General features: G+C 51.4%; 2 protein-coding genes across 2 annotated transcripts; both read left to right on the top strand.

Annotated features, from left to right (window-relative positions):
• The first annotated feature begins 669 nt into the window (after window positions 1-669).
• Window positions 670-14947, top strand: SIN3B (SIN3 transcription regulator family member B). Its single transcript, XM_033082258.2, has 19 exons — window positions 670-774; window positions 1401-1507; window positions 2279-2432; window positions 3523-3786; window positions 4178-4321; window positions 4530-4652; window positions 5117-5206; window positions 5441-5559; window positions 6202-6409; window positions 7017-7133; window positions 7487-7725; window positions 8212-8395; window positions 8618-9212; window positions 9739-9908; window positions 10577-10750; window positions 11039-11131; window positions 11410-11504; window positions 11916-12120; window positions 12485-14947. Exons 1-19 carry the CDS (start codon window positions 670-672, stop codon window positions 12713-12715), a joined length of 3417 nt encoding a protein of 1138 aa, XP_032938149.2. The 3' UTR covers window positions 12716-14947.
• A 4230-nt stretch (window positions 14948-19177) lies between these two features.
• F2RL3 (F2R like thrombin or trypsin receptor 3) lies at window positions 19178-21379 on the top strand. The gene is made up of 2 exons (XM_033082347.1): window positions 19178-19253; window positions 20021-21379. The coding sequence occupies exons 1-2, from the start codon at window positions 19178-19180 to the stop codon at window positions 21088-21090; spliced, it is 1146 nt and encodes a 381-aa protein (XP_032938238.1). The 3' UTR covers window positions 21091-21379.
• The last annotated feature ends 830 nt before the right edge of the window (window positions 21380-22209 follow it).

Below are 22209 nucleotides of genomic sequence, written 5' to 3' on the forward strand. Positions count from 1 at the left end.
TCCTCCTGTCCCATAGCAACCCTGAGCTCAGTGCACACCAGCGAAGGCTCCCCCGGGCTGCCCCAAGCCCTCCATGGCCCTTCCAACCCCGGCTCCCCCACACCCCCGGGCTCCCCCAGCCCTCGTTCCTCAAGCTCCCCTCGGGCCCCACCGGCCCTCCCTGCTTTCCCCAACTCCTTCAGTCCCGCAGCACCAGACGCGGTTCCTCCAGCCCCAGCAATCCCAGCTCTCAGCGCCCAGCTCCTCCAGCCTCCCTGGGGTCCCGCAGCCCCGCGGATGCCCCAGCTCAGGGCTGTTCCCGCTCCGCTCGGCTCGGCTCGGCTCGGCTCGGCTCGGCTCGACCCGGCCCGGCCCGGCCCGGCCCGGCCCGGCCGCGCTCCCGCCGCTCCCGCCGCTCCCTCAGGCGCCGCTCCCGCCATGGCGCTCTAACGCCGGAAGCAGTGCCGGGGGGCGTGGCCTGCCAGGAACGGGGCTGCGCTTTAGACAGAACGTGGGCGTGGCCACACGGGGCTGAGCGGATGGAGGCGTGGTCTACCAAGGGGTGTGGCCAATCAGCGGGTGGGAGCACGAAGGGGGCGTGGCTTTGCCGCGGGGGCGTGGCCTGGCCGTGCGCGCTGACGCAGGGGCCGCGCGCGCCGCCGGGGCCGCGCTCGCCCGCCCGATTCCAACATGGCGGCGGGGGGCGGCGGCGGCCGCGGGGCCGGCGGGGGCAGCGCCCCGCGCTGGGGCGGCGGCGGCGGCCGGGCCGCGCCGCACGAGAAGCTGCCGGTGCACGTGAGTGCGGGGGCCGCCCCGGCGGCCGCGATCGCCCTTTCCCCACCCTCCCCGCCCCCGCGAAGGGCCGCTCCTCGCCCCCCCGGGACGGCCCCGCCCGCCCCCTCCGTGACCTGCCCTGTCCCGGCCGCGGTGTCGAACTTGTCCCCCGGGGCTTGTCTCTCACCCGCCGGTATCGGGGGGTGTCCTGGGGGCTTGTCCCCCTTGCGCCGGGGCTTCCCCGCCCTCCTCCGCTGGTTGCGTGGGGTCCCCTGGGGCCGGGTCCTGTCCCCCGGTACCGTGAGGGCTCCCCGGCCTGTTCCCCCTCCCCTAGGCCGAGCCCCTCTCTCTCCCTGGCCCTGCTGCTCCTTTCTGGTACCGCGATCATCCTCCCCAGGGACCAGTTCCCGGTCCCCGGTACCGTACCCCCTCCTTGCCTTGACACCCCCATCACGGGAAGCCCACCGGGGCCTGCCCTCCTCCGGCCCCCTCACCCGGCGCCGAGCGCCCTTCCCCGGTGCTGCGGCCTCCCCCGGGGCGGCTTCCCACCGCCACAGTCTTGAGGTGCCCCCGCCCCAGGTCTGGGGCTGTGGGGAGCTCCAGGGCCTGTCCCCCCTGCCTGGGCCTCACCGTGTTCTCCCCCACAGGTGGAGGATGCGCTTTCCTACCTGGACCAGGTGAAGATCCGCTTTGGCAGCGACCCTGCCACCTACAACGGCTTCCTGGAGATCATGAAGGAGTTCAAGAGCCAGAGGTAAAGCCCAGGTCCTGCACCCCAGGGTGCTCCGGGGAGCTCCTCAGCCTTTCACAGAATCCCAGAATATCCTGAGCTGGGAGGGACCCTCAGGGATCATCAGTGCAGCCCCTGGCCCTGCCCAGACTCCCCAACAATCCCACCCTGAGCACCCCTGAGAGCGGTGTCCAAACGCTCCTGGAGCTCTGGCAGCCTTGGGGCCGGGACCATTCCCTGGGGAGCCTGGGCAGTGCCCAGCACCCTCGGGGGGAAGAACCTTTCCCTGAGCTCCATGCCAAGCCCTGACACAGCTCCAGTCGTTCCCTCAGGTCTCAGCCTTTGTGGGGTCTCTGTGCCTGTGCAGAGCCCCCCAGCCTTCACCCCCTCATTCCTCTCTGCACACTCACTGCCCTGTCCCCCAGTGCTGCAGTCATGTGAAGTGGAGTACTTCTGCCCATCCCATAATTTTCCAGAGGTGAAATCCACAGGAGAAGGCAAATCTGCTTTTACTTTCCACTCTGAAAAGCAGATCTTGGAAATGAGTGAGGCAGCCTGAGCAGAACTTGTGACCTGCCAGCCCTGGAGGTGGTGCCAACCTGCCTACTCATCTCTCCTCTCCATGGATACCATTCCCAGGGCGAGGCTGCACTGGTCATTCCCTCTCATTGGGCTAATTTTTTTTCAAAGGATTGCATTCCTAAGTTACCAACGAATTCACCTTTCTTTGATGTTTTCTGGGCTTAACTTGTGTTTCTGATTTGGATAAAAGTAACAAACCCCTCTCAATTTTAGCATTGACACACCTGGAGTCATCCGACGTGTTTCTCAGCTTTTCCATGAGCATCCTGACCTCATTGTGGGATTCAATGCATTTCTTCCTCTGGGCTACAGGATAGAAATTCCAAAGAATGGGAAGTTAAGTATACAGTCACCTTTGAATAGTCAGGTAGGTCACAGAGCTCTTATTCTCTAAATAAACTGTTCCATGTGTCACTGGACACGTCTACACAGTTTAGGCTGTGTACATTTATATGTAGTGAACATTGCTAATGTTTTTAGATTATTTTCAAAGGCCTTGATAATGGGTGTAATATAAATTTAAATGTTTACTTAAAGAATCATAGAGTGCTTTAGATTGGAGGGGACCTTAAAGATCACCTGTTTCCAACCCCTGATTTATTCTCAAACTAGTTTGACTTACACAGGAATGATGATTCTGCATGGAAACACCACTTCAACACCAAGTATTTCAGTCATGTTTGGAAACTGAAATTGTATTTGGCCTGACATTGTTAAAGGGGTTCCCAATATGGGTTGTGGGCAGTGGCAAATTTCATGGGGTGATCCTGGAAGAATTGCACTTCAGGTCTTCCACTGAGAAACCAGGAAACTTGTTTAGGCAAGAGGCAAAAAACCAGTGAAATCTTGAATTGTTTATGTTGGGAAAGGTTTTTAAGATCATGGGATCCCCATCAGGTACTGTTGGTGTGGAACACTCTTGCTGGGATACAGATGGAGGCTGCCCCTGCTTGTTTTTTGTTGTTACTGTGTGGTTTGTGGAGCTGAAATAGAGCCATAAACTGAATTCTGCTGATAAACTTGTGGTTTAACTCCAGTTAGCAGCAGGAGCTACCTTTTAAATTTCAGCTCCCTCAGATCTCTCTGTTGCTTAGGAATTAACACCTGTCAGGGCCTTATGTTTAATATCCCCCTTAAAACTGGCAGTTCCTCTGCAATAACCAGTGCTAGCAGAACCTGCAGTGGGAGGTGTTTGGTGCAGCCTCTCTGGTGAGGCCAGTAATGCTGTGACAGCCACAATAAGATGGTTCCTACACCAGGGAGATCCTTGGGGTTTATTTTAACGGATGGGTTTAATAAACCAGGTAGGAAAATTGATTGGTGACTGAAATACTTTTTCTTCCTTCTTCACTTGACAATATTTTTTACCTGGAGACCTTGCCAGCACTGCTGCTGGGTCGTTGTTGAGCTGGTCCCTGATCATTTTCCAGCTCATCTCATGTGTCCTGTGCCCCCAGGTGCCCCCAGAGCCTGTTCCCAGTGCTCTCCCTGGCAGTGGGCTGGTCTTGCACTACTCCCAGGAGAACTCCCACAACCACAGCGACTGCTCCGAGGAGTTTCGGCAGCAACTTCCCTACAAAGAAGATAAATCCCAAATTCCTTTGGAATCTGATTCTGTGGAGTTCAATAATGCCATCAGTTATGTGAATAAGATCAAAACACGTTTCCTTGACCATCCAGAGATTTACAGATCCTTTCTAGAAATCCTTCACACTTACCAGGTAAAAAGTCTTCTGTGGAAGAGGCGGTGGGTTGGCACTGGAGCTGTTGGAGTTGTGGTTGTCAAATTTAATCTCTGCCTGTCAAACAGACGTAGAGTTCCCAAGGACTTGTCTTTATCCAACAGCTGCCTCATAGATATGCACAGGAAATGACAACAAGTGTGAAAATTGTGGAACTTTGCAGGGTGTAAAGAGGTTGTGGCCAGACCTGTCTTTACTCACCTTCAGTTGCTTTTGTGATCGTGTGTGTGAAAGGAGGCCCTGTAAGAGCCTGGGGCTGGCTCAGAGTCCTTTCAAGTTCTGTGGCATTTGTGTTTTTGGCTCAGGGTGAATTTTCTGGCAGAGTGAGGTATCTTTTGACTTTTTTGAACATGTGTGTGTATGTTTTCAGAAAGAGCAGCTGAACACCAAGGGCCGACCCTTCCGGGGCATGTCAGAGGAGGAAGTGTTCACTGAAGTGGCCAATCTGTTCCGGGGACAGGAGGATCTGCTCTCAGAGTTTGGACAGTTCCTCCCAGAGGCAAAAAGGTCTTTGGTATGTGCTGAGAGCAGGGCAGGATATTGAATGCTCTGTCTGCATGTAGAATATGCAAAACATGGAAAATCATACAGCCAGTAATGAACATTGCTCCTCTTCATTGTTTGGATTTTCTCAGAACAGGTGACTTAACCACATGCTCTGTGTTCTGTTGGGTTTCTTTATTTGAGAGGGGACTGTTGAAATCATTATTTATTTACTTCAGTTCACAGGAAATGGACCATGTGAAGTGAACAGTGTCCAGAAAACTGAGCATGAGAAGAATCTGGAGCACAGCAAGAAGCGATCCAGGCCGCTGCTGCTGCGCCCTGTTTCTGGCCCAGCTAAGGTACCTTTCAGGAAGTGAAATCTTAGAATAAGCTCATATTACTTGTGCTTAGTAATTGCTGAGATAGAGGTGTAATGAGTAGTGTCTTTGATGTATGAGAACCAAAATGCTGAGTTATTTTAATTGCTGTAGAAAAAGGGAATTTTTAATGCATGCTTAAATGTGTGTGGTAATGTGTTTGATACTAAATACCACAACTTTCTGTACAAAGCATTGGCCCTGGAAGGGGACAATTTATTGCTTCTGTGCAGAATCTCAAGTGGTTCTCTTTTTTTTTGTTGTTTTTTCTTAGCTGGGAGACATTTGACAGAACTTGCTGTGAGGATGTGACACAGCAATGCCAGATCATTGCTGGGGAAAAAAGGGTCTCAGCCTTTGCAGGGAGCTGTTCTGTGTCAACAGAGTGGAATTTGATGGCATTTGAGACACAACATTTTAAATATAACTGCTTGTTCTTTTAACAGAAGAAGATGAAGCTGCGAGGTACCAAAGATCTGTCAGTGGCAACAGTGGGGAAATATGGGACACTGCAAGAGTTTTCCTTCTTTGACAAGGTCAGTGTTTGTCCTTTTCTCACATTCTCTGGGCACATCTTCAACCTTTTGTGTGGTCATTAATTGATTGGTTTTCTGTACAATTTGTGTTAAGACATTCCCTGACTTTTCAAGTGGTAAAGACCGACAAAAATGAAGATAGGTGGGTTTGGAAGATGAATGGACTTATAATGAATAATTTTCTAAATACAAGTGGCATTCAGGTGCTGTGATCATCTCTCCAAACTGCTGCAGGTGCGCAGGGTGCTCAAGAGCCAGGAGGTCTATGAAAATTTTCTCCGTTGCATTGCTCTCTTCAACCAGGAGTTGGTCTCTGGCTCTGAGTTGCTCCAGCTTGTTACACCCTTTTTGGGGTAAGTTACTAACTTACCTCTCTGCCCTGTGGTACTTTGTAGGTCCTACTGTTATTTTTTTGGCACATTGTCAACTTTGTTGCAGAAGTTTTGGATTTAATTTAGAAGTATCTCCTGGTAATAGGCAAGAAATTGAAGGAAAATCCAAAATGGGGAGTAATAAAATCTGAACCTTTAAATTTATCTCTACAGCTCTTAACGAGTATTGTGAGGAAGATATTTTCCTCTGGCTGTTCACACTCCCTGTTTAATATCTCAAAATGTGATAAAGGTACAAACATGAAATCTGAGAGCAGGGTTGTGAGAAGGATAAATAGCTGCAGCTCTGCTGTGGGCCTCCTGAGCTCTTTGGCTACAGCAGAAGTGGGAGAGTCAAATGGCAAGGATCAGTTTCTCCTCAGGCACTTAAGGGGAGTGTTTGTGTGGTGAAGGGAAATAATTTTCCTACCTTTAGTAAAAAAAAACAAAACAAAACAAACCCTGAAGCAATTCAGAGAGAATGATAACAGAGGGGAGATGTCAGGGAGAGATTTCTCCCTGCAGTGCTGAGTTTGTTTAGATATTTCTGCCTCGCTTTTATGACATGCATTAACCACCCTAAAACTGTCACAGTGAAATAACAAAATACTTGTGTTTTCGAAGGAAATTCCCAGAACTCTTTGCACAGTTCAAGTCCTTCCTTGGGGTGAAAGAGCTTTCCTTTGCTTCTCCACTGAGCGACCGCTCCGGGGATGGAATGAGCCGGGAAATCGATTACGCTTCCTGCAAACGCATCGGATCCAGTTACAGAGCTCTCCCAAAAACCTACCAGCAGCCAAAGTGCAGTGGGAGAACAGCCATTTGCAAGGAGGTACTCTGGGATCAGGCTGTTCAATCCCTTGAACACACATAAAAATTGGAGTGCCACAGCTGCTGCATGTGGAGTTCCCTTTTCAGTGCTAATTCAATTTATTCAGCCAATTTATAGAAATAATACTCACATTTCACTAATTTTATCTAAACCCATCTCAAATCACATCTCTAATACCTTTTGAGCCTGTGTGCAGACACAAATGTGTTCCTATGGACAGAAAAGAATATTAAATATCCTGGAATTAATTTTCTAGCAGTGGGCCAGTATGGCCTTTGGGATCAATTAATTATTCTCTGGAGGAGCTCTGTGAGGCAGTGCCTGGGGCACCAATCCCACTGTTGTGGGGAGCTCTGTCTCCTTTATTTACAGCTGCTGATCACTGCAGAGTGATCTCTGTGAGGTGATAGTGAAGGTGCTTTTGAGCAGGGCCCTGGCAGTTCCACACAGACCTCAAATCAGAGGAGCAGTGATCTGGGAATTAGGTCTGGAATGTCCTGCAGAACCTCAGGAAAGACCTATGCAAAAAGACAAGAGAGGAAGCCCTGTGAGAACAGCTCTGGGCTCACAAGACCCTGCTCAATGTCACATCTCTGCTCTGTTGCAGGTGTTAAATGATACCTGGGTTTCATTTCCATCCTGGTCTGAAGACTCCACTTTTGTCAGCTCCAAGAAGACTCCATATGAGGAGCAGCTGCACCGCTGTGAGGACGAGCGCTTTGAGGTACCTGTGCTGCCGAGCTCCCTTTCTGCTCCCTCCAAAAGCAAAACCTCTGGATTTTGCTGAATTAATTAGTGACCAGTTCCTGAAAGTTCTGTTGGTGTTTGTTGGTATGAGATGGAGTTTGGTGTGTTGTGCTTGGAGTCTTAATAGTTCTTCCTAGGCATGAGTCCAGTTCTAAATTGCATGTGACCTTTGGGAGAGCTGGCAGAGGTTGATTTTCCAGTAAAAACCTTCCTGCTGCTTCCTGACTCCACCCCATGGGGCTGGAACACCTTCCCCAAACCTGAGCTGCTGCTGCACTCTGTGCTCCTGCTCTACCTGTTCTGACACTGTTTTCTGGGAACTCTCAACAGCTGGATGTTGTCCTGGAGACCAATTTAGCCACAATCCGTGTGCTGGAGAGCGTGCAGAAAAAGCTGTCCCGCCTGAGCCAGGAGGACCAGGAGAAATTTCGCCTGGATGATTGTCTGGGAGGAACCTCGGAGGTGATCCAGCGCCGGGCCATCTACCGCATCTACGGTGACAAAGCACCTGAGATCATCGAGAGTCTGAAGAAAAACCCAGTCACTGCTGTCCCTGTGGTTCTTAAGAGGTAATTCCCATTGTACTGTGCTCTTTAAGAAGCTGGAAAAGGATTTTTAAAGCATTTTAAACAGCAAAATGAGAGGACATAGCCTCAGGCTGTGCTGCTGGGAGTTCTGCTTGGACAGCAGAGGGAATTTCTTCACAGTTGTTAAACATTGGAAGGGGGTGTCCAGGGAGGTGGTGGAGTCCCCATCCCTAGAAGTGTTAAAAAACCAACTGGGCATGGCACTTGGTGTTTGGTCAATCAGACTTGGTCAAAGGTTGGACTTGATGATCTCAGAGGTCTTTTCCAACCTAAATGGATTTGTGATTCTCTAGGTGTTGTTTCAACTCATCATCATTTGAGAAAGTGCTGGTGGTCCTTTCTCGAATTTATTTATTCCAGTTTTCCACTGAAAACTTCTTGCTGCACCACAGTTTGCTACAGTCAAATGTTTTGGGTGTGTTTCTGTGCCTGTCTCTCTGAACTGATGCAGACTGCTCATTTATGCAGATTGAAAGCAAAAGAGGAAGAATGGAGGGAGGCCCAGCAGGGCTTCAACAAGATTTGGAGGGAGCAGTATGAGAAGGCCTATTTGAAATCCCTGGACCACCAGGCTGTCAACTTCAAGCAGAATGACACCAAAGCTCTGCGCTCCAAGAGCTTGCTGAATGAAATTGAGAGTGTCTATGATGAGGTGGGTGTGACAGGGGACAGCCCCTCCTCCACTCCCTTCCTTGGCAGTGTGACCCAGATGTGTCTGTAGTGCCTGGGACCGTGTGGAAGTGGTTGGAAATTGGGTCAAAACCAGCTGTCCCAAGCACAATGTTAGCACTGGCTTGTTCCTCCTGGCAGGAATGGCTCTTGAGCATGGATTGGAAGGATCTTTATCTGTGTCTGTTTTGTCTCTTGATTCCAGCATCAGGAGCAGCATTCGGAGGGGAGGAGTTCGTCCACGAACGAGCCTCATCTTATCTTCATCTATGAAGACAAGCAGATTTTGGAAGATGCAGCATCTCTTATCAGCTATTACGTGAAAAGGCAGCCCACCATCCAAAAGGAGGATCAGGCAACCATCAGGCAGATTGTGCATCACTTCATACCAGAGCTGTTCTTCTCTCAACCACCTGAACACAACATTTCTGAGGAATCAACAGATGAGGACAGAGAAAACCACCAGGGGCAGAACTTGGATACTCCTGAGCTGCGGAAAAAACACGTGCCTGGGCCTCCAAGCAGTCCTTTGGAGACCAAAGCAACCTTCTGTGATGTTACAGCTGCTGAGCCCCACAACACCCTGGATGATGTTTACAGCCTCTTCTTTGTCAATAATAATTGGTATTTCTTCCTGCGCCTTCACCAGACTCTGTGCTCCAGGCTCCTAAAGATTTATCGCCAGGCCCAGAAGCAGCTTCTGGAATATCGGACTGAGAAAGAGAGAGAGAAGCTCCTCTGTGAAGGGAGGAAAGAAAAAACCAATGATCCAGCCATGGAGCTAAGACTGAAACAACCAAGTAAGAATAATGCAGGGCTTAGTTCACTCTTAATGCCCTGAGTGCTGATGCTCCATTGTGCATTTCTGAGTCACTGTGGCCAGCAGGCAGCTCTGTGAGGTGCAGTGCTCTGCTGTATTAGTGAGCTGTGGACAGCTCCTTCAGCAGGGCAGTCAGTGTGTCTGAGGCTGCTTCACAGAGACTTCCTGCCAGCCCACTGTGCCCAGATGTTCTCAGGTGTCTCACTGTAGGAATCCGTTACTTTGATTTCCAATGTAAACAGCACCACAAAGAAATAGTTATTGCCCAGGGCAGTCCTGAGGTGCATGAGGAAAACTGTCCCAGCCTGTTAGGGCACCTGGCAGGGAGCTACCTGTCTGTAATGTCACTTGTCCCAGCCTGTTAGGGCACCTGGCAGGGAGCTGCCTGTCTGTAATGTCACACTCTACCCTGGGTGTCGTGGCTCTTGAGCAGTGCTGCCTCCTGCACTGCTTGACTTCACCCTGCCTATTCTGTGTGTGAAATGAATTCCCTTTCCCCTGGCCAGGTGAGGTGGAGCTGGAGGAATACTACCCAGCCTTCCTGGACATGGTGAGGAGCCTTCTGGATGGGAACATTGACCCCACACAGTATGAGGACACCCTGAGGGAGATGTTCACCATCCACGCCTACATCGGCTTCACCATGGACAAGCTGGTGCAGAACATCGTGCGCCAGGTGAGGGCTGGGCTGGGCTGGGCTGGGCTGGGGCTGCACATCACCCCTCACATACAGCCAGGCTTCTCCCAGTGCCTGGGGCTGCACATCACCCCTCACACACAGCCAGGCTTCCCCCAGTGCCTGGGGCTGCACATCACCCCTCGCACACAGCCAGGCTCCTCCCAGTGCCTGGGGCTGCACATCACCCCTCACACACAGCCAGGCTTCTTCCAGTGCCCTGCAGAGCAAAAGGGCTCTGAGCTCAGAGCAAATCCAGAGAAAAGTGCTGTCTGACAGGGAAATGCCCCTAGAGAGAGAATTCATCTTCCACACATGGAACATCTCAAGGAATTGACTCTTTCTGGCCTTTTCCAATGTTTTTTGAGTTCCAGTCTTTTCAAAATTCTGCCATGCTCAAAATGCATCTAAGGCAACACAAAAAATGTCTGGTCTTTCTTACTCAAATCTGTCTTCCAGCTGTAGTTTTCTAGTTAAGGCACATCAGCCCCTCACTCTCCTCTGTTCCTTTTATTGCAAAGTCATGAGGGAGTGAAATGTGGGAAGTCTCTGGAGTTGCTGCTTCACCTGAGTATGATGCTGTGCTGAGTTTCACACTCCTTTCATGACACATGGAGTTAACTCTTGGCCCAGGCTTGCTGACTGAATTCCCCCTTTTTTAATGGAAGCTTCACCATCTAGTGAGCGATGACATCTGCTTGAAGGTGGTTGAGCTGTACCTGAACGAGAGGAAGCGAGGAGCTGCTGGGGGCAATCTGTCATCGCGCTGTGTCCGGGCAGCAAAGGAGACCAGCTACCAGTGGAAGGCTGAGCGGTGCATGGCAGATGAGAACTGCTTCAAGGTAAGCCTTGCTGCCAGGGAACTTCAGAAAATCACTGAAAAACTTCAGAAAATCTCCCAGGTGGCACTTCACCTGTGAGAAGTGGGTTTGGAAGCTCCAAGGTGAGAGAGTGACCAATATGGAGAGAAGGTAGCAAAATCAGAGCACAGACAGTGAGGGGACATAGTGGCTCACTGAGAAGCCCTGCTGCTTCTCTCCTTGCTTCTGTTTGTTGTCCAAATGACTTGTGAATAAGCAGCTTTTTATTGTGAACCCTTGTGGCAAATATTTTCTGTAACTTTATCACAGGTCATGTTTCTCCAGAGGAAAGGACAGGTGATCATGACCATTGAGCTGCTGGATACAGAAGAAACTCAGACAGAAGATCCTGTGGAGGTCCAGGTAATACCAGAGTGATCTATGTAGCACAAAGGAGATGTCTAAAAATGCTTTCCCTGCTTTCTTGTTCCAAACTGTGAGGCTTTGCCAGGAGGACAGGTTTGCCTGGGAGGTGACAATGATGGGGCTGTGACCATGGACAGAAATGGTTCATTAACAAAAGAGTTTCAACATAAATCAGCCTCAGAATAAACGGTTTCTTTGCAGAATAAGCAGGTTCTTTGCAGTGATGTTTGTCCTGATGAAATGAAATCTCACTGGAACTGCTCTCCCTTGTGTAGCACCTGGCAAACTACATGGAGCAGTATGTAGGGGTGGAAGGAGCTCCCAACAACCAGAACGATGGCTTCCTCCTGAAACCAGTCTTTCTGCAAAGGTGAGCTGCTCCCTGCCCTGAGCCACACCTGCAGCAACTGCTGCTGCCTCCTCCCTGCCCTGTGCCCGTGGGTTTGGGGGATGTGCCAGCCCTGGGGAAATGCACTCACCTTTGAGGGGTCCTCCAGGCCAGTGAGCTGCATGGGAATGCTGAAAGAGAAATTTATGACCACTGCACTGATTTGTTCATGGAACTGTTTGGAATGGAGCAGGATGGGTTCTGGGTGGGATTCTGGATCTTTGTTCCCATTTCCCTGAATATTTGTGAGAGGATATGGAGGAAGATCCCAGAGAGAGCCTGAAAAATGAAACGTGCAAATCCAAGTTCCATACTTGTGCTGTGAGCCCTGTCAGCTGAGGGGAGCAATTCACCAGGTGTGACACATGCTTTGTCACCCTTGTTTTGCTCCAGGAACCTGAAGAAGTTTCGCAAGTGGCAGTGCAAGCAGGTGAGGGCCCTGCGCAGCGAGGTCAAGAGCTCCTGGAAGCGCCTGATCGGGGTGGAGAGCGCCTGCAACGTCGACTGTCGCTTCAAGCTCAACACCCACAAGATGATGTTCATCATGAACTCTGAGGATTACATGTACAGGAGGGGAGCTCTCTGCAGGGCCAAGCAGGTACATCTCCCTTTTACTCCTGGGTGATAGCAGAGGTTGGGGGTAGGAGCCAAAATTCAGGTACCAATAATTCTTGTGGCTGAATTCCTGCAAGCTACACCCAAAAATTACTGCTGTGTGTTGGGTAACATGGAGGAGAGCTGGTAAGTGCTCTGTACTTTGGATTAGTTTAGCAGCCTTTTCTTAACATGCAAATTTTAAGTGGGAGTGGCAAACATTAGGAAATAGGGATGGTTAAACGCAGATCTGCGGTTTCCTGTTTCTCTTCGTGTTGCTCCCAAAGCATTGCACGTCTCAGGTAGAGCTGAGGGCTTTGGCTTTTCCTTCAGGAGCCTCTCAGTGATCTTTACTGCCCTGCTCCCAGGTCCAGCCCATGGTGCTGCTGAAGCACCACCAGCAGTTCGAGGAGTGGCACAACCGGTGGCTGGAGGAGAACGTGTCCATGGAGGCCGTGGATGTGGTTCAAGACTGGCTGATGGGGGATGAGGACGAGGAGATGGTGCCCTGCAAAACCACCTGTGAGACAGTGAACGTCCATGGGGTGCCAGTGAACAGATACAGAGTGCAGTACAGCCGCCGTCCTGCTTCACCCTGAGCACCAGGCAAGGCAGAGCTTTGCTGGTGAAGCACATTTACTATGAGAATAGTGGTGGGAATGCAATGTATGTATTAATGATATTTATCCAAACAGCATTTTACTTTGGATTATCATGTATTTTCCATATGGCATAGACTTGTCTCCTTGCAGTGTAATCCTCCAGCCATCATGAAAAGACTTTTAAAAGCTTTTGTGGGAAGGGGGCTCTTGGCATTGCCACACACTTTTCAGTAGTTTCCTGGCTTTAGGCCACTGCTGACCAGCTCAGTGAGGGGGTGAACTACCACTAGTGGCTTTGTTGGAGAGGTGGAGCTGGGCTGGTGTTTGAGCAGATGCTGGCAGCTGCTTCCACTTCCAAGGGTTTGATGTTCCCAATCTTCCTGACTTTGTGCTGTCTTGGAGCCTGCAGAACTCTTCACTGTACGCTGGGAGTGCCAGGGGGGATTTTTTATCCCTGTGAACCAACAAGGCAACAGATGACTCTTGTTGCTGGTGCTCTGACAAAAGGATGGCCAACTCAAGGCTCTGATGGTGCCTCATCAACCAAGTGTTGTGGAGCATGAACTGAGGAGAAGAACCCTGAGCTGTGGCTGAGATCCCCCAGCTTTGGGAGCTGAGGACCTGCTGCAGACTCTGCCTTCCAGAATATCCATGAGGAGGAATATCCATGGGGAGGAATGTGCATTGCGAGGTGTGGCCCGGTTTTTGGGTTTGTGTTTTGCATGCTGGAGGGCAGCTCCGGAGCTGGGCGTTTCCCCGGGCATGGCCGGCGCTCCGCGGGCTGCAGCACACCGGTGACATCGGCAGATGGAGCTCCTGGAGCGCAGCTGGGAGCTGAGCTCCGGCCCGCGGACTCTCCTGTTTCTGCTGGGTCAGCACAGGCGCTGGGTTTGCAGGAACACACGGAAATGTGCGAGGAGCAGAGATCCAGCCACAACCATCCCAGACGAGCTTTTCCACTGAAGCATCTGTACTGCTATCGAAGCTTTTTTTGCCATGAAACCTAACCCAGCCTGCCCTGATCTGTGCAGAACACTACATCTGACTTAATCTAGTGAGAAATCAAGAGAATTTACTTGTGTCTGTCCTGCAGCCCCACTGTGACTTCACTCCTGTTTTGCAGGGGCCAAGGGCAAGCACGCTGTCCGTGGAGTGTATTTCAAACATAACATTTTGAAGCATACCCAGCCTTCTTTCAGCTTTGCTTCCAACTTTTCCCTGGCTTTTGGGGCAATAGCCCCCTCACCCCAAAACTTTCTGTGGCTTTGATTTTTAGGTTATGATTTCTGCCAGACCTAAGGAGCAGCCTGTAGGACTTGTCCTGGGTTATTTCCACTGTACGACATTTGGTTTCGCAATTGTCTCACTTGACAGTAGAAAAATTGGCCTTTGGGGTAGGTTTAATAGAAAACTGTCCCGAGTCTTTGTCTTTTTTGCAAAATCATCTGTGGGAGGGAAGGAGGGAGGCCACTCTCTGGCATTTGTGGCCACTTGCACAACCACTGCCAGCAGAGACTTTTCATCAGGAGCCCGTGTTCTCCTCTGCTAAACTTTGGTTCCTGAGGTGATCTGAAGGTTCTTCCCCTCCCTCATGGCAGTGATGAGAGCACGTGGCTCTGCCAGGGCTGGGGGGAGCAGGGGGACAAGCCCAGTGCAAAGCACAGTGTCCCCCTTTCCCTTCCAGCCAGCTCACCAAACACACCTCAGTCCTGCTCACCTCTCTGCTGTCTCCCAGTGGAGATGACAATTGTGCCAAACTTTATGGTTTTATGATACAGAAAACTGTTTACTAGAAAATAGGTGGCAACTTGTGGCTTAAAATGCGTTTGATTCCAGGTGTACCAAGGTGGGGAGCACCCCTGGGCACCGTCCTGTTCCATCAACCCATTCTAAGTGTACTTCAGGTATTTTTAAGCATCCTTATTTTGTAAACCTTAATTTATAATCTGAACTGATATAAGGAAGACTTTTGCCCTTTACAGTGCTATTGTCTCGAAGCTGAGAGTAGCAAGGGATGTGAAGGGAATATCAGGAGGGTTGAGAGGGGCTTGTTCATGTCTGAGGGTTTCAGCTGTGTATCTGCACGACCTTGAGTCAAGAGTTTGTTCTTCCATTTGTTTGAAGGATCTTTGCTTTTGGGCTTGTAATTGCTTTGCCAGCTCCTTGAATGTAGTTTTTTTTATATTTATTTGCACATTCAAGTAAAATAAAATATTGATTTTAAAAGTCTGCAACTCTCTCTGTTTTACATTTCTTTTCAACTAATTTAAACTTTGTGACAACCCCCAGAATTGGTTGTCTTTTACCTGAAACTGGATTTTAAATGGTAGAAAAATGCAATGGAAAGGTTGAAGTTGCTGGGCAGGCTGCAGGCTGTGCTGATGCAGCAGTGTGTCAGCAAGTGCTGTGTGAGGGAGTGAGCAGCACCCTGACTGAAAGGGGAAATCCATTTCCTGCCAGCAGAGATCCCACACAGGAGCTGGGGCTGCGCTCACGTGGGAGCTGCCAAAACCTCTCCTGGAGCTGAGGCCGTGGCTGGAGCAGGGAGTCCAGGGGGTGGCACAGTTGTTCCACCAGAGAGGTCTCAAAAGCAAACCTGGAAAGGGCTGGGGCTGTGTCAGGGCTTGGCATGGAGCTCAGGGAAAGGTTCTTCCCCCCGAGGGTGCTGGGCACTGCCCAGGCTCCCCAGGGAATGGTCCCGGCCCCAAGGCTGCCAGAGCTCTCAGGGATGCTCAGGGTGGGATTGTTGGGGGGTCTGGGCAGGGCCAAGGGCTGGATTTGATCCTTGTGGGTCCCTCCCAGCCCTGGAATTGCCTCCTGCCAGGCTGTCACTTCTTGCAGCCTGGTTCCTTCCTGGCAGCAGCTTTGCCAGAGGTGAGTGAGGCACAGCCCAGGGCTGGCCCCAGGAATCCCTCCCTGAACACAAGCAGGGCTCAGGAGAAGGGGCTGCTCCCAGCTCCCAACCCCACAAGCACATCTGCTCCAGGTTAAAACAACACAACTGCAACCATGCAAATAACCCTCCACCCGCCTTTCCCTCAGCCTCCCCAAATTCCTGGGTAATAACATGTTTAGCTGTGTTCCCTGTGAGCTCTGCACGACAAATGAATGAGTGGATTTTGCAAATTAAGCTGCAGTGATGTGACCCAGAGCTGATAGGAGTTTCCTTTACATCATCCCCAACACTTCCGTTGCCATAACAAAAAGCAGCTCTGCTCTCTGTGCAGCCCCCTGCTCCCTCACAGGGAAACAAACTGTTCTTCTCCCAAAAACTATCCTCTGGTGCATTGATTGCATGGAATAATTTGATTAAAATGTTGGTGGTGGGGTCTCAGAGGACACAGCCCACTTTGCACAAGTCTTCTCCTGGCCCTCTCACAAAGGGATGTTCCCTGCAGGGGAGGGGAGGGACAGCCAGATGTGACATGAGAGCACTTGGAGATCTCAGCCAGAGGACAAGTCTGGCAACAGCAAACAGCTTAAAAACATCCTTCAGGTTTGCTGGATGGAGTAGGTACAGGTGATTTGCACAATTAAACTCAGAGTTGCTAAAGGGAGTACCTGAGTTCAGCATTTAACATTCCAGGACTTTTTAAACGTGTTTCTACATCACAAGGATGCACTGGGAGGGTCATGGCTGTGAATCAGTGAGAGTCTAGAACTGTGTGTGCAAACATGAATTGAGGTTGTGTGTACAAACAAATTGAGGTTTTCTGCATGTTTTAGCCATTGCTCTGGGTTAGAACTAATTCAAAGACTCAAAGTCTAACAACTCCTAACCTGTGCTGAAGAATGGATCCAAAGAGTTCCTGATGCTGAAAAGGAATGATGATGATGATGATGATGATGATGATGATGATGATGATGGTGATGATGGCTGACCAGGTAGCCCCCACCCCAGCATCACTATCTTGCTGAGGAAGGTCCCCAAAAAACTTCCAGAACACTGAGCTGTAGGGCTGTTAATAAGCTTCAAATATTCCTGGAAAATGTCTTCATGTGGACTTTTATGGTGTGAAGTGAAAACTTCCAGCAAGCAGAAGAGCAGTTCTGAAAAACCTCCCTAAGGAAAACCTCCCTAGGAAAACCTCCCTCTGAAAAACCTCCCTCTGAAAAACCTCCCTCAGGAAAAACCTCCCTCAGGAAAACCTCCCTCTGAAAAATCTCCCGCTGCAAAACCTCGGGAGAGTTGCAGCAGTGTGAGGCTGAGGAGAATGTATGGGATCACCCAGGGAAGGGATTGGGGGGAACAGAGGAACAGGAGAGCTGTGGGACAAGCAGGAGGAAGAGGAGGGGATTCCCTGGAGCCATGGAGGATCTCAGCCTGGCCCAGGGAGAAGGAGGGGACCTGAGAGTGTCTGAGATTTGTGACAGCTCCGAGTTGCTGCTCAGGATCCCTCTGGAGCTGCAGCAGAGAATCCCATCCTTCACCCACCACACTTTGCTCTTCCAAGCCCCCAAGATGTATGGGACAGGCCAGGTGGTGTCTGTACCCTCCCTCTGAGCTCTGAAATCCCAGCCTGATTTCCAGCAGTTCATCTTTCGGGTTCAGAGCCAAGGAATAAAAGAGCCCCTGCTCCCAGGAGATGATCTATTGCACAATGAATTACTTTAAAACCAAATTGTTACCCCACAGGGCAAGGATCACACGACTTAAAGAGATGTTAACAAGCCGTGACAAACCTTTGGCACTAGAATTTTCAGGCAAGCTGTTCTGCATCTAAGGCAGTCACTAAAGATCACACAGCATCTGAAAAATGAAGGATACAGCGATGAGTAACCCCTCTCTGCTCCACTCCAGAGACCTGCCCATAGGAAGCAGGGCTGTGATTTGCACACTATCTGAACCTGATTATGGCTAATTTTTTGCATACAGAGCATGGAAAGGATCCTGGCTGAGGCATGGAAAATATGTGGCCACATGAGTCATTCTGTAATGGTTCATAAATCCTGAGAGAATCACAAAAGCAAAACATCTAACATTGCATCTTCCCCTCCCTGCCAGTGGAACTCCACCTCTTGACACGCTCGGCACAAGGATGTGGGAATATGCTGAAAGCAAAGGAAATAGGATCATTTTCTCCTTGGAATAGAAGAATCTCATCAAACAGCAGCCAGGCTCAGATTTGCAACCTTCACAGAAGAGGCCATTCATGAGGCGAGGAGAAAGAAACGAGCTGCTCCTCAGGTTGCCAAAGCAAATTTACAGTTCCTACTGCCTGGGCTCCAGCTCCTGTCCTTCCTCCCCTGCAGAGCCAGGCAAGGACTGCAGAGCACCCAAAACCCCAAAGGCCAGCACTCTCTCCAGCCATGACCTGGGGATGGGATGGCCAGGGCCATGCTGGGGCTCTGACAGGTGGGAGAGGATTTGGGAGCTTCCCAGAGCACTAAAGGGACCTGCCCAGGGGTTAGAGCACGGGGAACCTGGCAGCAAACCTCCCCCAGTCCCTGTTACAGCATTGTCTGAGATGTCCTCTGGGCACAACCAGCAACCCCACGTGCTGCTCCGAGTTCTTATCCCAGGCAGAGAGGGGATTGTGCAGTGTGGGACTCAGCTCTGGGAAAAGGCAGCTTTTTGTGGGGCAGGAGTGGCTGCAGCTCCCCATTATCTCCCCAAGAGCAGGGATTTCCTGCCTGCCCTTTGCCCTTTCCTGCTGCACGGAGCTGCTCCCTGTCCTGGTTTATCAGCGGAAGCAAAGCTTCTCCCTCTCCTTGGTGTGCCATGGTGCTCCTGCTGCTGCTGTCAAGTGCAGAGCTGCAACCCAAAGGACTTTTAACCATCCTCTGCAGTAAAATCAGGAAGGAGCAGGAGTTTGGTGCTGTTCAGCCAGGAAGAAGGAGCAGGAATAAAAGGGAACTCTGCAGGGCCCAGCCTGATCTGGGGGCTGCAAGGCTGGCACTAAAACCCCTCCACTGCCAGAACGTGAGTCTGCAGGGCTGGGAGATCTGTGTGGTCTGCAGCTCTGGTACCTGGGACATCTCCCTGTTTGAAGCATCAGTGCCTCAGGCTTTAGGAAAAGACCTTGGCTCACTCACAGAGCCACTCAGGTCTCTGCAGTGGGAGGATGCTCAGCATTTCCATGGGCAGAGGCACATGGGCTCTATTTCCGTGCAGACTGCACCAAACCTGACCACATTTGTTATTTCCAGGAATATTCCAGAGCAGGAAGGAGACCCAGATGAGTCACTTGAGCCATCATCTCACACTGAGGATGAAGTGCAGCCCTGAAACTCTTTGGGTCTGGATAAACAAACCCCTCCCAGTCCCACACTGTGACGCTGGGGATGTCCAGCTCGTGCTGTGGTCACAGCCCCTCCATTCCCTCATCCTGCCCAGGATCAGCCCCATTGCTTCCGAGAGTTAAGGGCCAGCAGCAGGAAATGTGTAAGCAGGGGCGCTGATGCTGCTGCTCCCACACAGCTCTGGCACTCTGGCGTGCCAGCAGCCCCTGCATGGCCATGGGCACCCTTGGCAGCAGGCGGCTCCTGCTCTGCTGTGCCCTCTGGGGACTCTGCCTGGCCGTGGACTACGATGGTGAGTGTGAGCCCTTGGCTGCAAAGCTGCTGCTTGTTAAAGTGCTGGGTATTTGGGACCTTTGTAAGATCCCTGAAAACTCATTTTTTAATGAGTTCACATGGGAGGATGCTCTGATAGAGCTTTGTGTGGGCTCCTGTTGAAGCAGGAGGTTGACAGAGGTGATACAGAAGAGAAAGAAGGTGGGGTGTGAGACACTAGAAAAAGAAAGGAAAAATAAAGGAGGAGTAAACCAGAAAAGACCCAAAAGCTGAATCTTTAGCTAATTATACTCCCAGAGCCACAACTTTACACTGGTGTGGCTTCAGATCTTCAGATTGTTGTGAAAGCCTGTCAGAGGAATTGTTCTCTGGATTCCTTGGCCTGTTTATGGCTATGCAGAGGAATTGTGCTCTGGATTCCCAGGCCTGTTCATGGAATTGTTCTCTGCATTCCCAGGCCTATTTAATGGAATTGTTCTCTGGGTTCCTTGGCCTGTTCATGGAATTTTTCTCTGGATTCCCAGGCCTGCTGATGGCTGTAGAGCACCACAGTCTATTGTGAGCTGTGGGAAACCACAGGGCAAAGGATTTGGGGATGCTCTCAGAAACGTGAGGATGGCTTCTGAGGATGAGCATGGTTCTTGCACACCTAACTGTGCCAGCCAGCTTTTTCTGCCCATCACATTCAGCCTTTCCAGAGCACTCCCAGTTGTGGGGTCCCCAAAAAAGATGAAGAGCAGCCTGTGGGGTGAGCTGAGCGAGTAACACACTGCCTTCCTCTCACAGAATACTCTCAGAACAGCACCAGCGATCAGGCCAGCACCCCAGAGGTCACCCCATGTCCCCGAGCCATCCCTGGGGACCAGGCCACGGTGAACAACATCACGTACCTGCTGATCCCCGAGGCCACGCGTGCCCAGCTGGGCAGCGCCGTCACGGTCCGGCTCATCCCCTGCCTCTACAGCCTGGTGTTCGTGCTGGGGCTGCCGGCCAACGCGCTGGCCCTCTGGGTGCTGGCCACCAGGGCCGAGCGCCACAGCCCCACCGTGTTCCTGATGAACCTGGCCACGGCCGACCTGCTGCTCGCCTCCGTGCTGCCCTTCAAGATCTCCTACTACTTCCTGGGCAACCACTGGCCCTTCGGGGAAGGGCTGTGCCGCCTGACCACGGCTCTGTTCTACGGGAACATGTACTGCTCGGTGCTGCTGCTCACCTGCATCAGCGTGGATCGCTACCTGGCCGTGGCTCACCCCTTCTCGTCCCGCGCGTTCCGCACGCCCTCGCTGGCCGCGGCCGCCTGCGCTGCCGCCTGGCTCTGCGCGGCCGCGGGGACGCTGCCGCTGGCGCTGCAGCAGCAATCGTACCCGCTGCTCGGCACCGGCCTCACGCTGTGCCACGATGTGCTGCCCCGGCAGCAGGATGCCGGCTTCTACTTCCATTATTTCGTGGCTCTGATCGCCTGCGCGTTCCTGCTGCCGCTGGCGCTGCTGGCGCTGAGCTCGGGCGCGGTGCTGCGCGTCCTCCTGCGCGGGGGCCGCCGCTACTCGCACGCTGCCAAGCTCACGGCCCTGGTGCTCGTCACCCTGGTGCTGTTCTATGCCCCCAGCAACATCCTGCTGCTGCTGCACTACTCCAGCCCCTGCTCCCGCCGGCACGGCCGCCTGTACCTCAGCTACATGGTCAGCCTGGCCCTCAGCACCTGCAACAGCTGCGCCGACCCCTTCGTGTACTACTACGTGTCTGAGGATTTCCGAGAGAAGGTCAAGGGCAGAATCTTCAGGGGTAGCAAAAAAACCAGCACGTCCCTAAAGACCTCCAAGGAAACGCTGCCCCGTTCCAAGCACTCGGTGGTGTGAGCCCGCAGCACAGCTCGCTGCTGCCAGGGCACTCAGTGCACACGGAGGGGACAGGATCAATTCAGCACTGCAATGCCACCGGTTTCACCCACAGCAGCATTTCCCAGGAGCTAAGAGCTTCTCCCTGCCTGCACACGATGCCTTAAGTTCTAGGTTTTTCTGTTCTGCTTGGGTGTGCTTTTCCATCGTGCCTGGGTGATGAAGACAAATCAGTCCTGTTCCAGTTGGGGACTCAAGGACAGCTTCTGCCAACTTCAGGCCCTAAGCATAAACAAGGTGGAAAGAGGAGGGCTGGCCAGCAAGAAGGATGAAATATCATGTTTTGAGTCTATCAATCGAACAGCTGATGTTTGTGTGCAAATGGACAAAAATCCATAAAAATGTGAGGTCTTGTGACCAAACTCTCTTTTCTTCCATCTTGGAGCAGGGACCACAACTGCCAGGTGTGGCCTTTGAAGGCCTCTCAATAAATACCCATTTTATTCCCCTTAACTCTGTGTAGCTCCCCTAGGCATCACACAGAGGAGGCTGATAAACCCAGGCTGTGGGATTCTCTGCCCAGAGAAGCTGCTGAGTGCTGGACACATCCATCCTTTACTGGGACACTGCCTGCAGCTTCCCAGCTGTTCACACACCACCAGGGATGCTCCTCCCCACACACCTGGCTCTGGTGCTCCTAACCTGGCTGCTCTCTGCCTGCCAGTCCTGCTCCTGGCTTGCTCACAGTCCTTGAATGCATATTCCCTTCCCCTAAAACTGAAAAAAGGGCTATCATTGCACAACCAAATTTCTGAATGTTTCAAAAGATACCCTCCTAAACTAAACCAGTCTGTCAAAAAAGTGCAGAGCACTGGCTTGAGTAGCAAACACATTCTTGGTTTGATTTGTAAGCAACCCCTCAGTAATGTCAACCTACTGTTGGTAAAAAGGTGTAAAAATCCCATTCACTCATCCCTGGTTTTGAAAAGCACCTTGGCATCCATCTTTTCTATGAGGCAAAGGGAGTATTAATGGATTTTTGTAAAAAAATTGATGTCTCACGAAAGGAAATAGTAAAGTAGGAATGGAGCAAACTCTCTGGTACTCCACAGTTCCTGTAATGTCACCCACAGCCAAAAG

Source organism: Catharus ustulatus, chromosome 29 (assembly GCF_009819885.2).
Source record: "Catharus ustulatus isolate bCatUst1 chromosome 29, bCatUst1.pri.v2, whole genome shotgun sequence".
In the NCBI taxonomy this organism is placed as follows: Eukaryota; Metazoa; Chordata; class Aves; order Passeriformes; family Turdidae; genus Catharus; species Catharus ustulatus.

What these genes read in the sequence shown, in the direction of transcription:
- F2RL3 (XM_033082347.1), top strand. Translation starts at nt 19,178, where the DNA reads ATGGGCACCCTTGGCAGCAGGCGGCTCCTGCTCTGCTGTGCCCTCTGG. An exon ending in CCTGGCCGTGGACTACGATG is followed by an intron (nt 19,254 to 20,020) that starts GTGAGTGTGAGC and finishes TTCCTCTCACAG; the next exon opens with AATACTCTCAGAACAGCACC.
- SIN3B (XM_033082258.2), top strand. Translation starts at nt 670, where the DNA reads ATGGCGGCGGGGGGCGGCGGCGGCCGCGGGGCCGGCGGGGGCAGCGCC. An exon ending in TGCAGAACATCGTGCGCCAG is followed by an intron (nt 9,909 to 10,576) that starts GTGAGGGCTGGG and finishes TTTTAATGGAAG; the next exon opens with CTTCACCATCTAGTGAGCGA. An exon ending in CTCTCTGCAGGGCCAAGCAG is followed by an intron (nt 12,121 to 12,484) that starts GTACATCTCCCT and finishes CCCTGCTCCCAG; the next exon opens with GTCCAGCCCATGGTGCTGCT.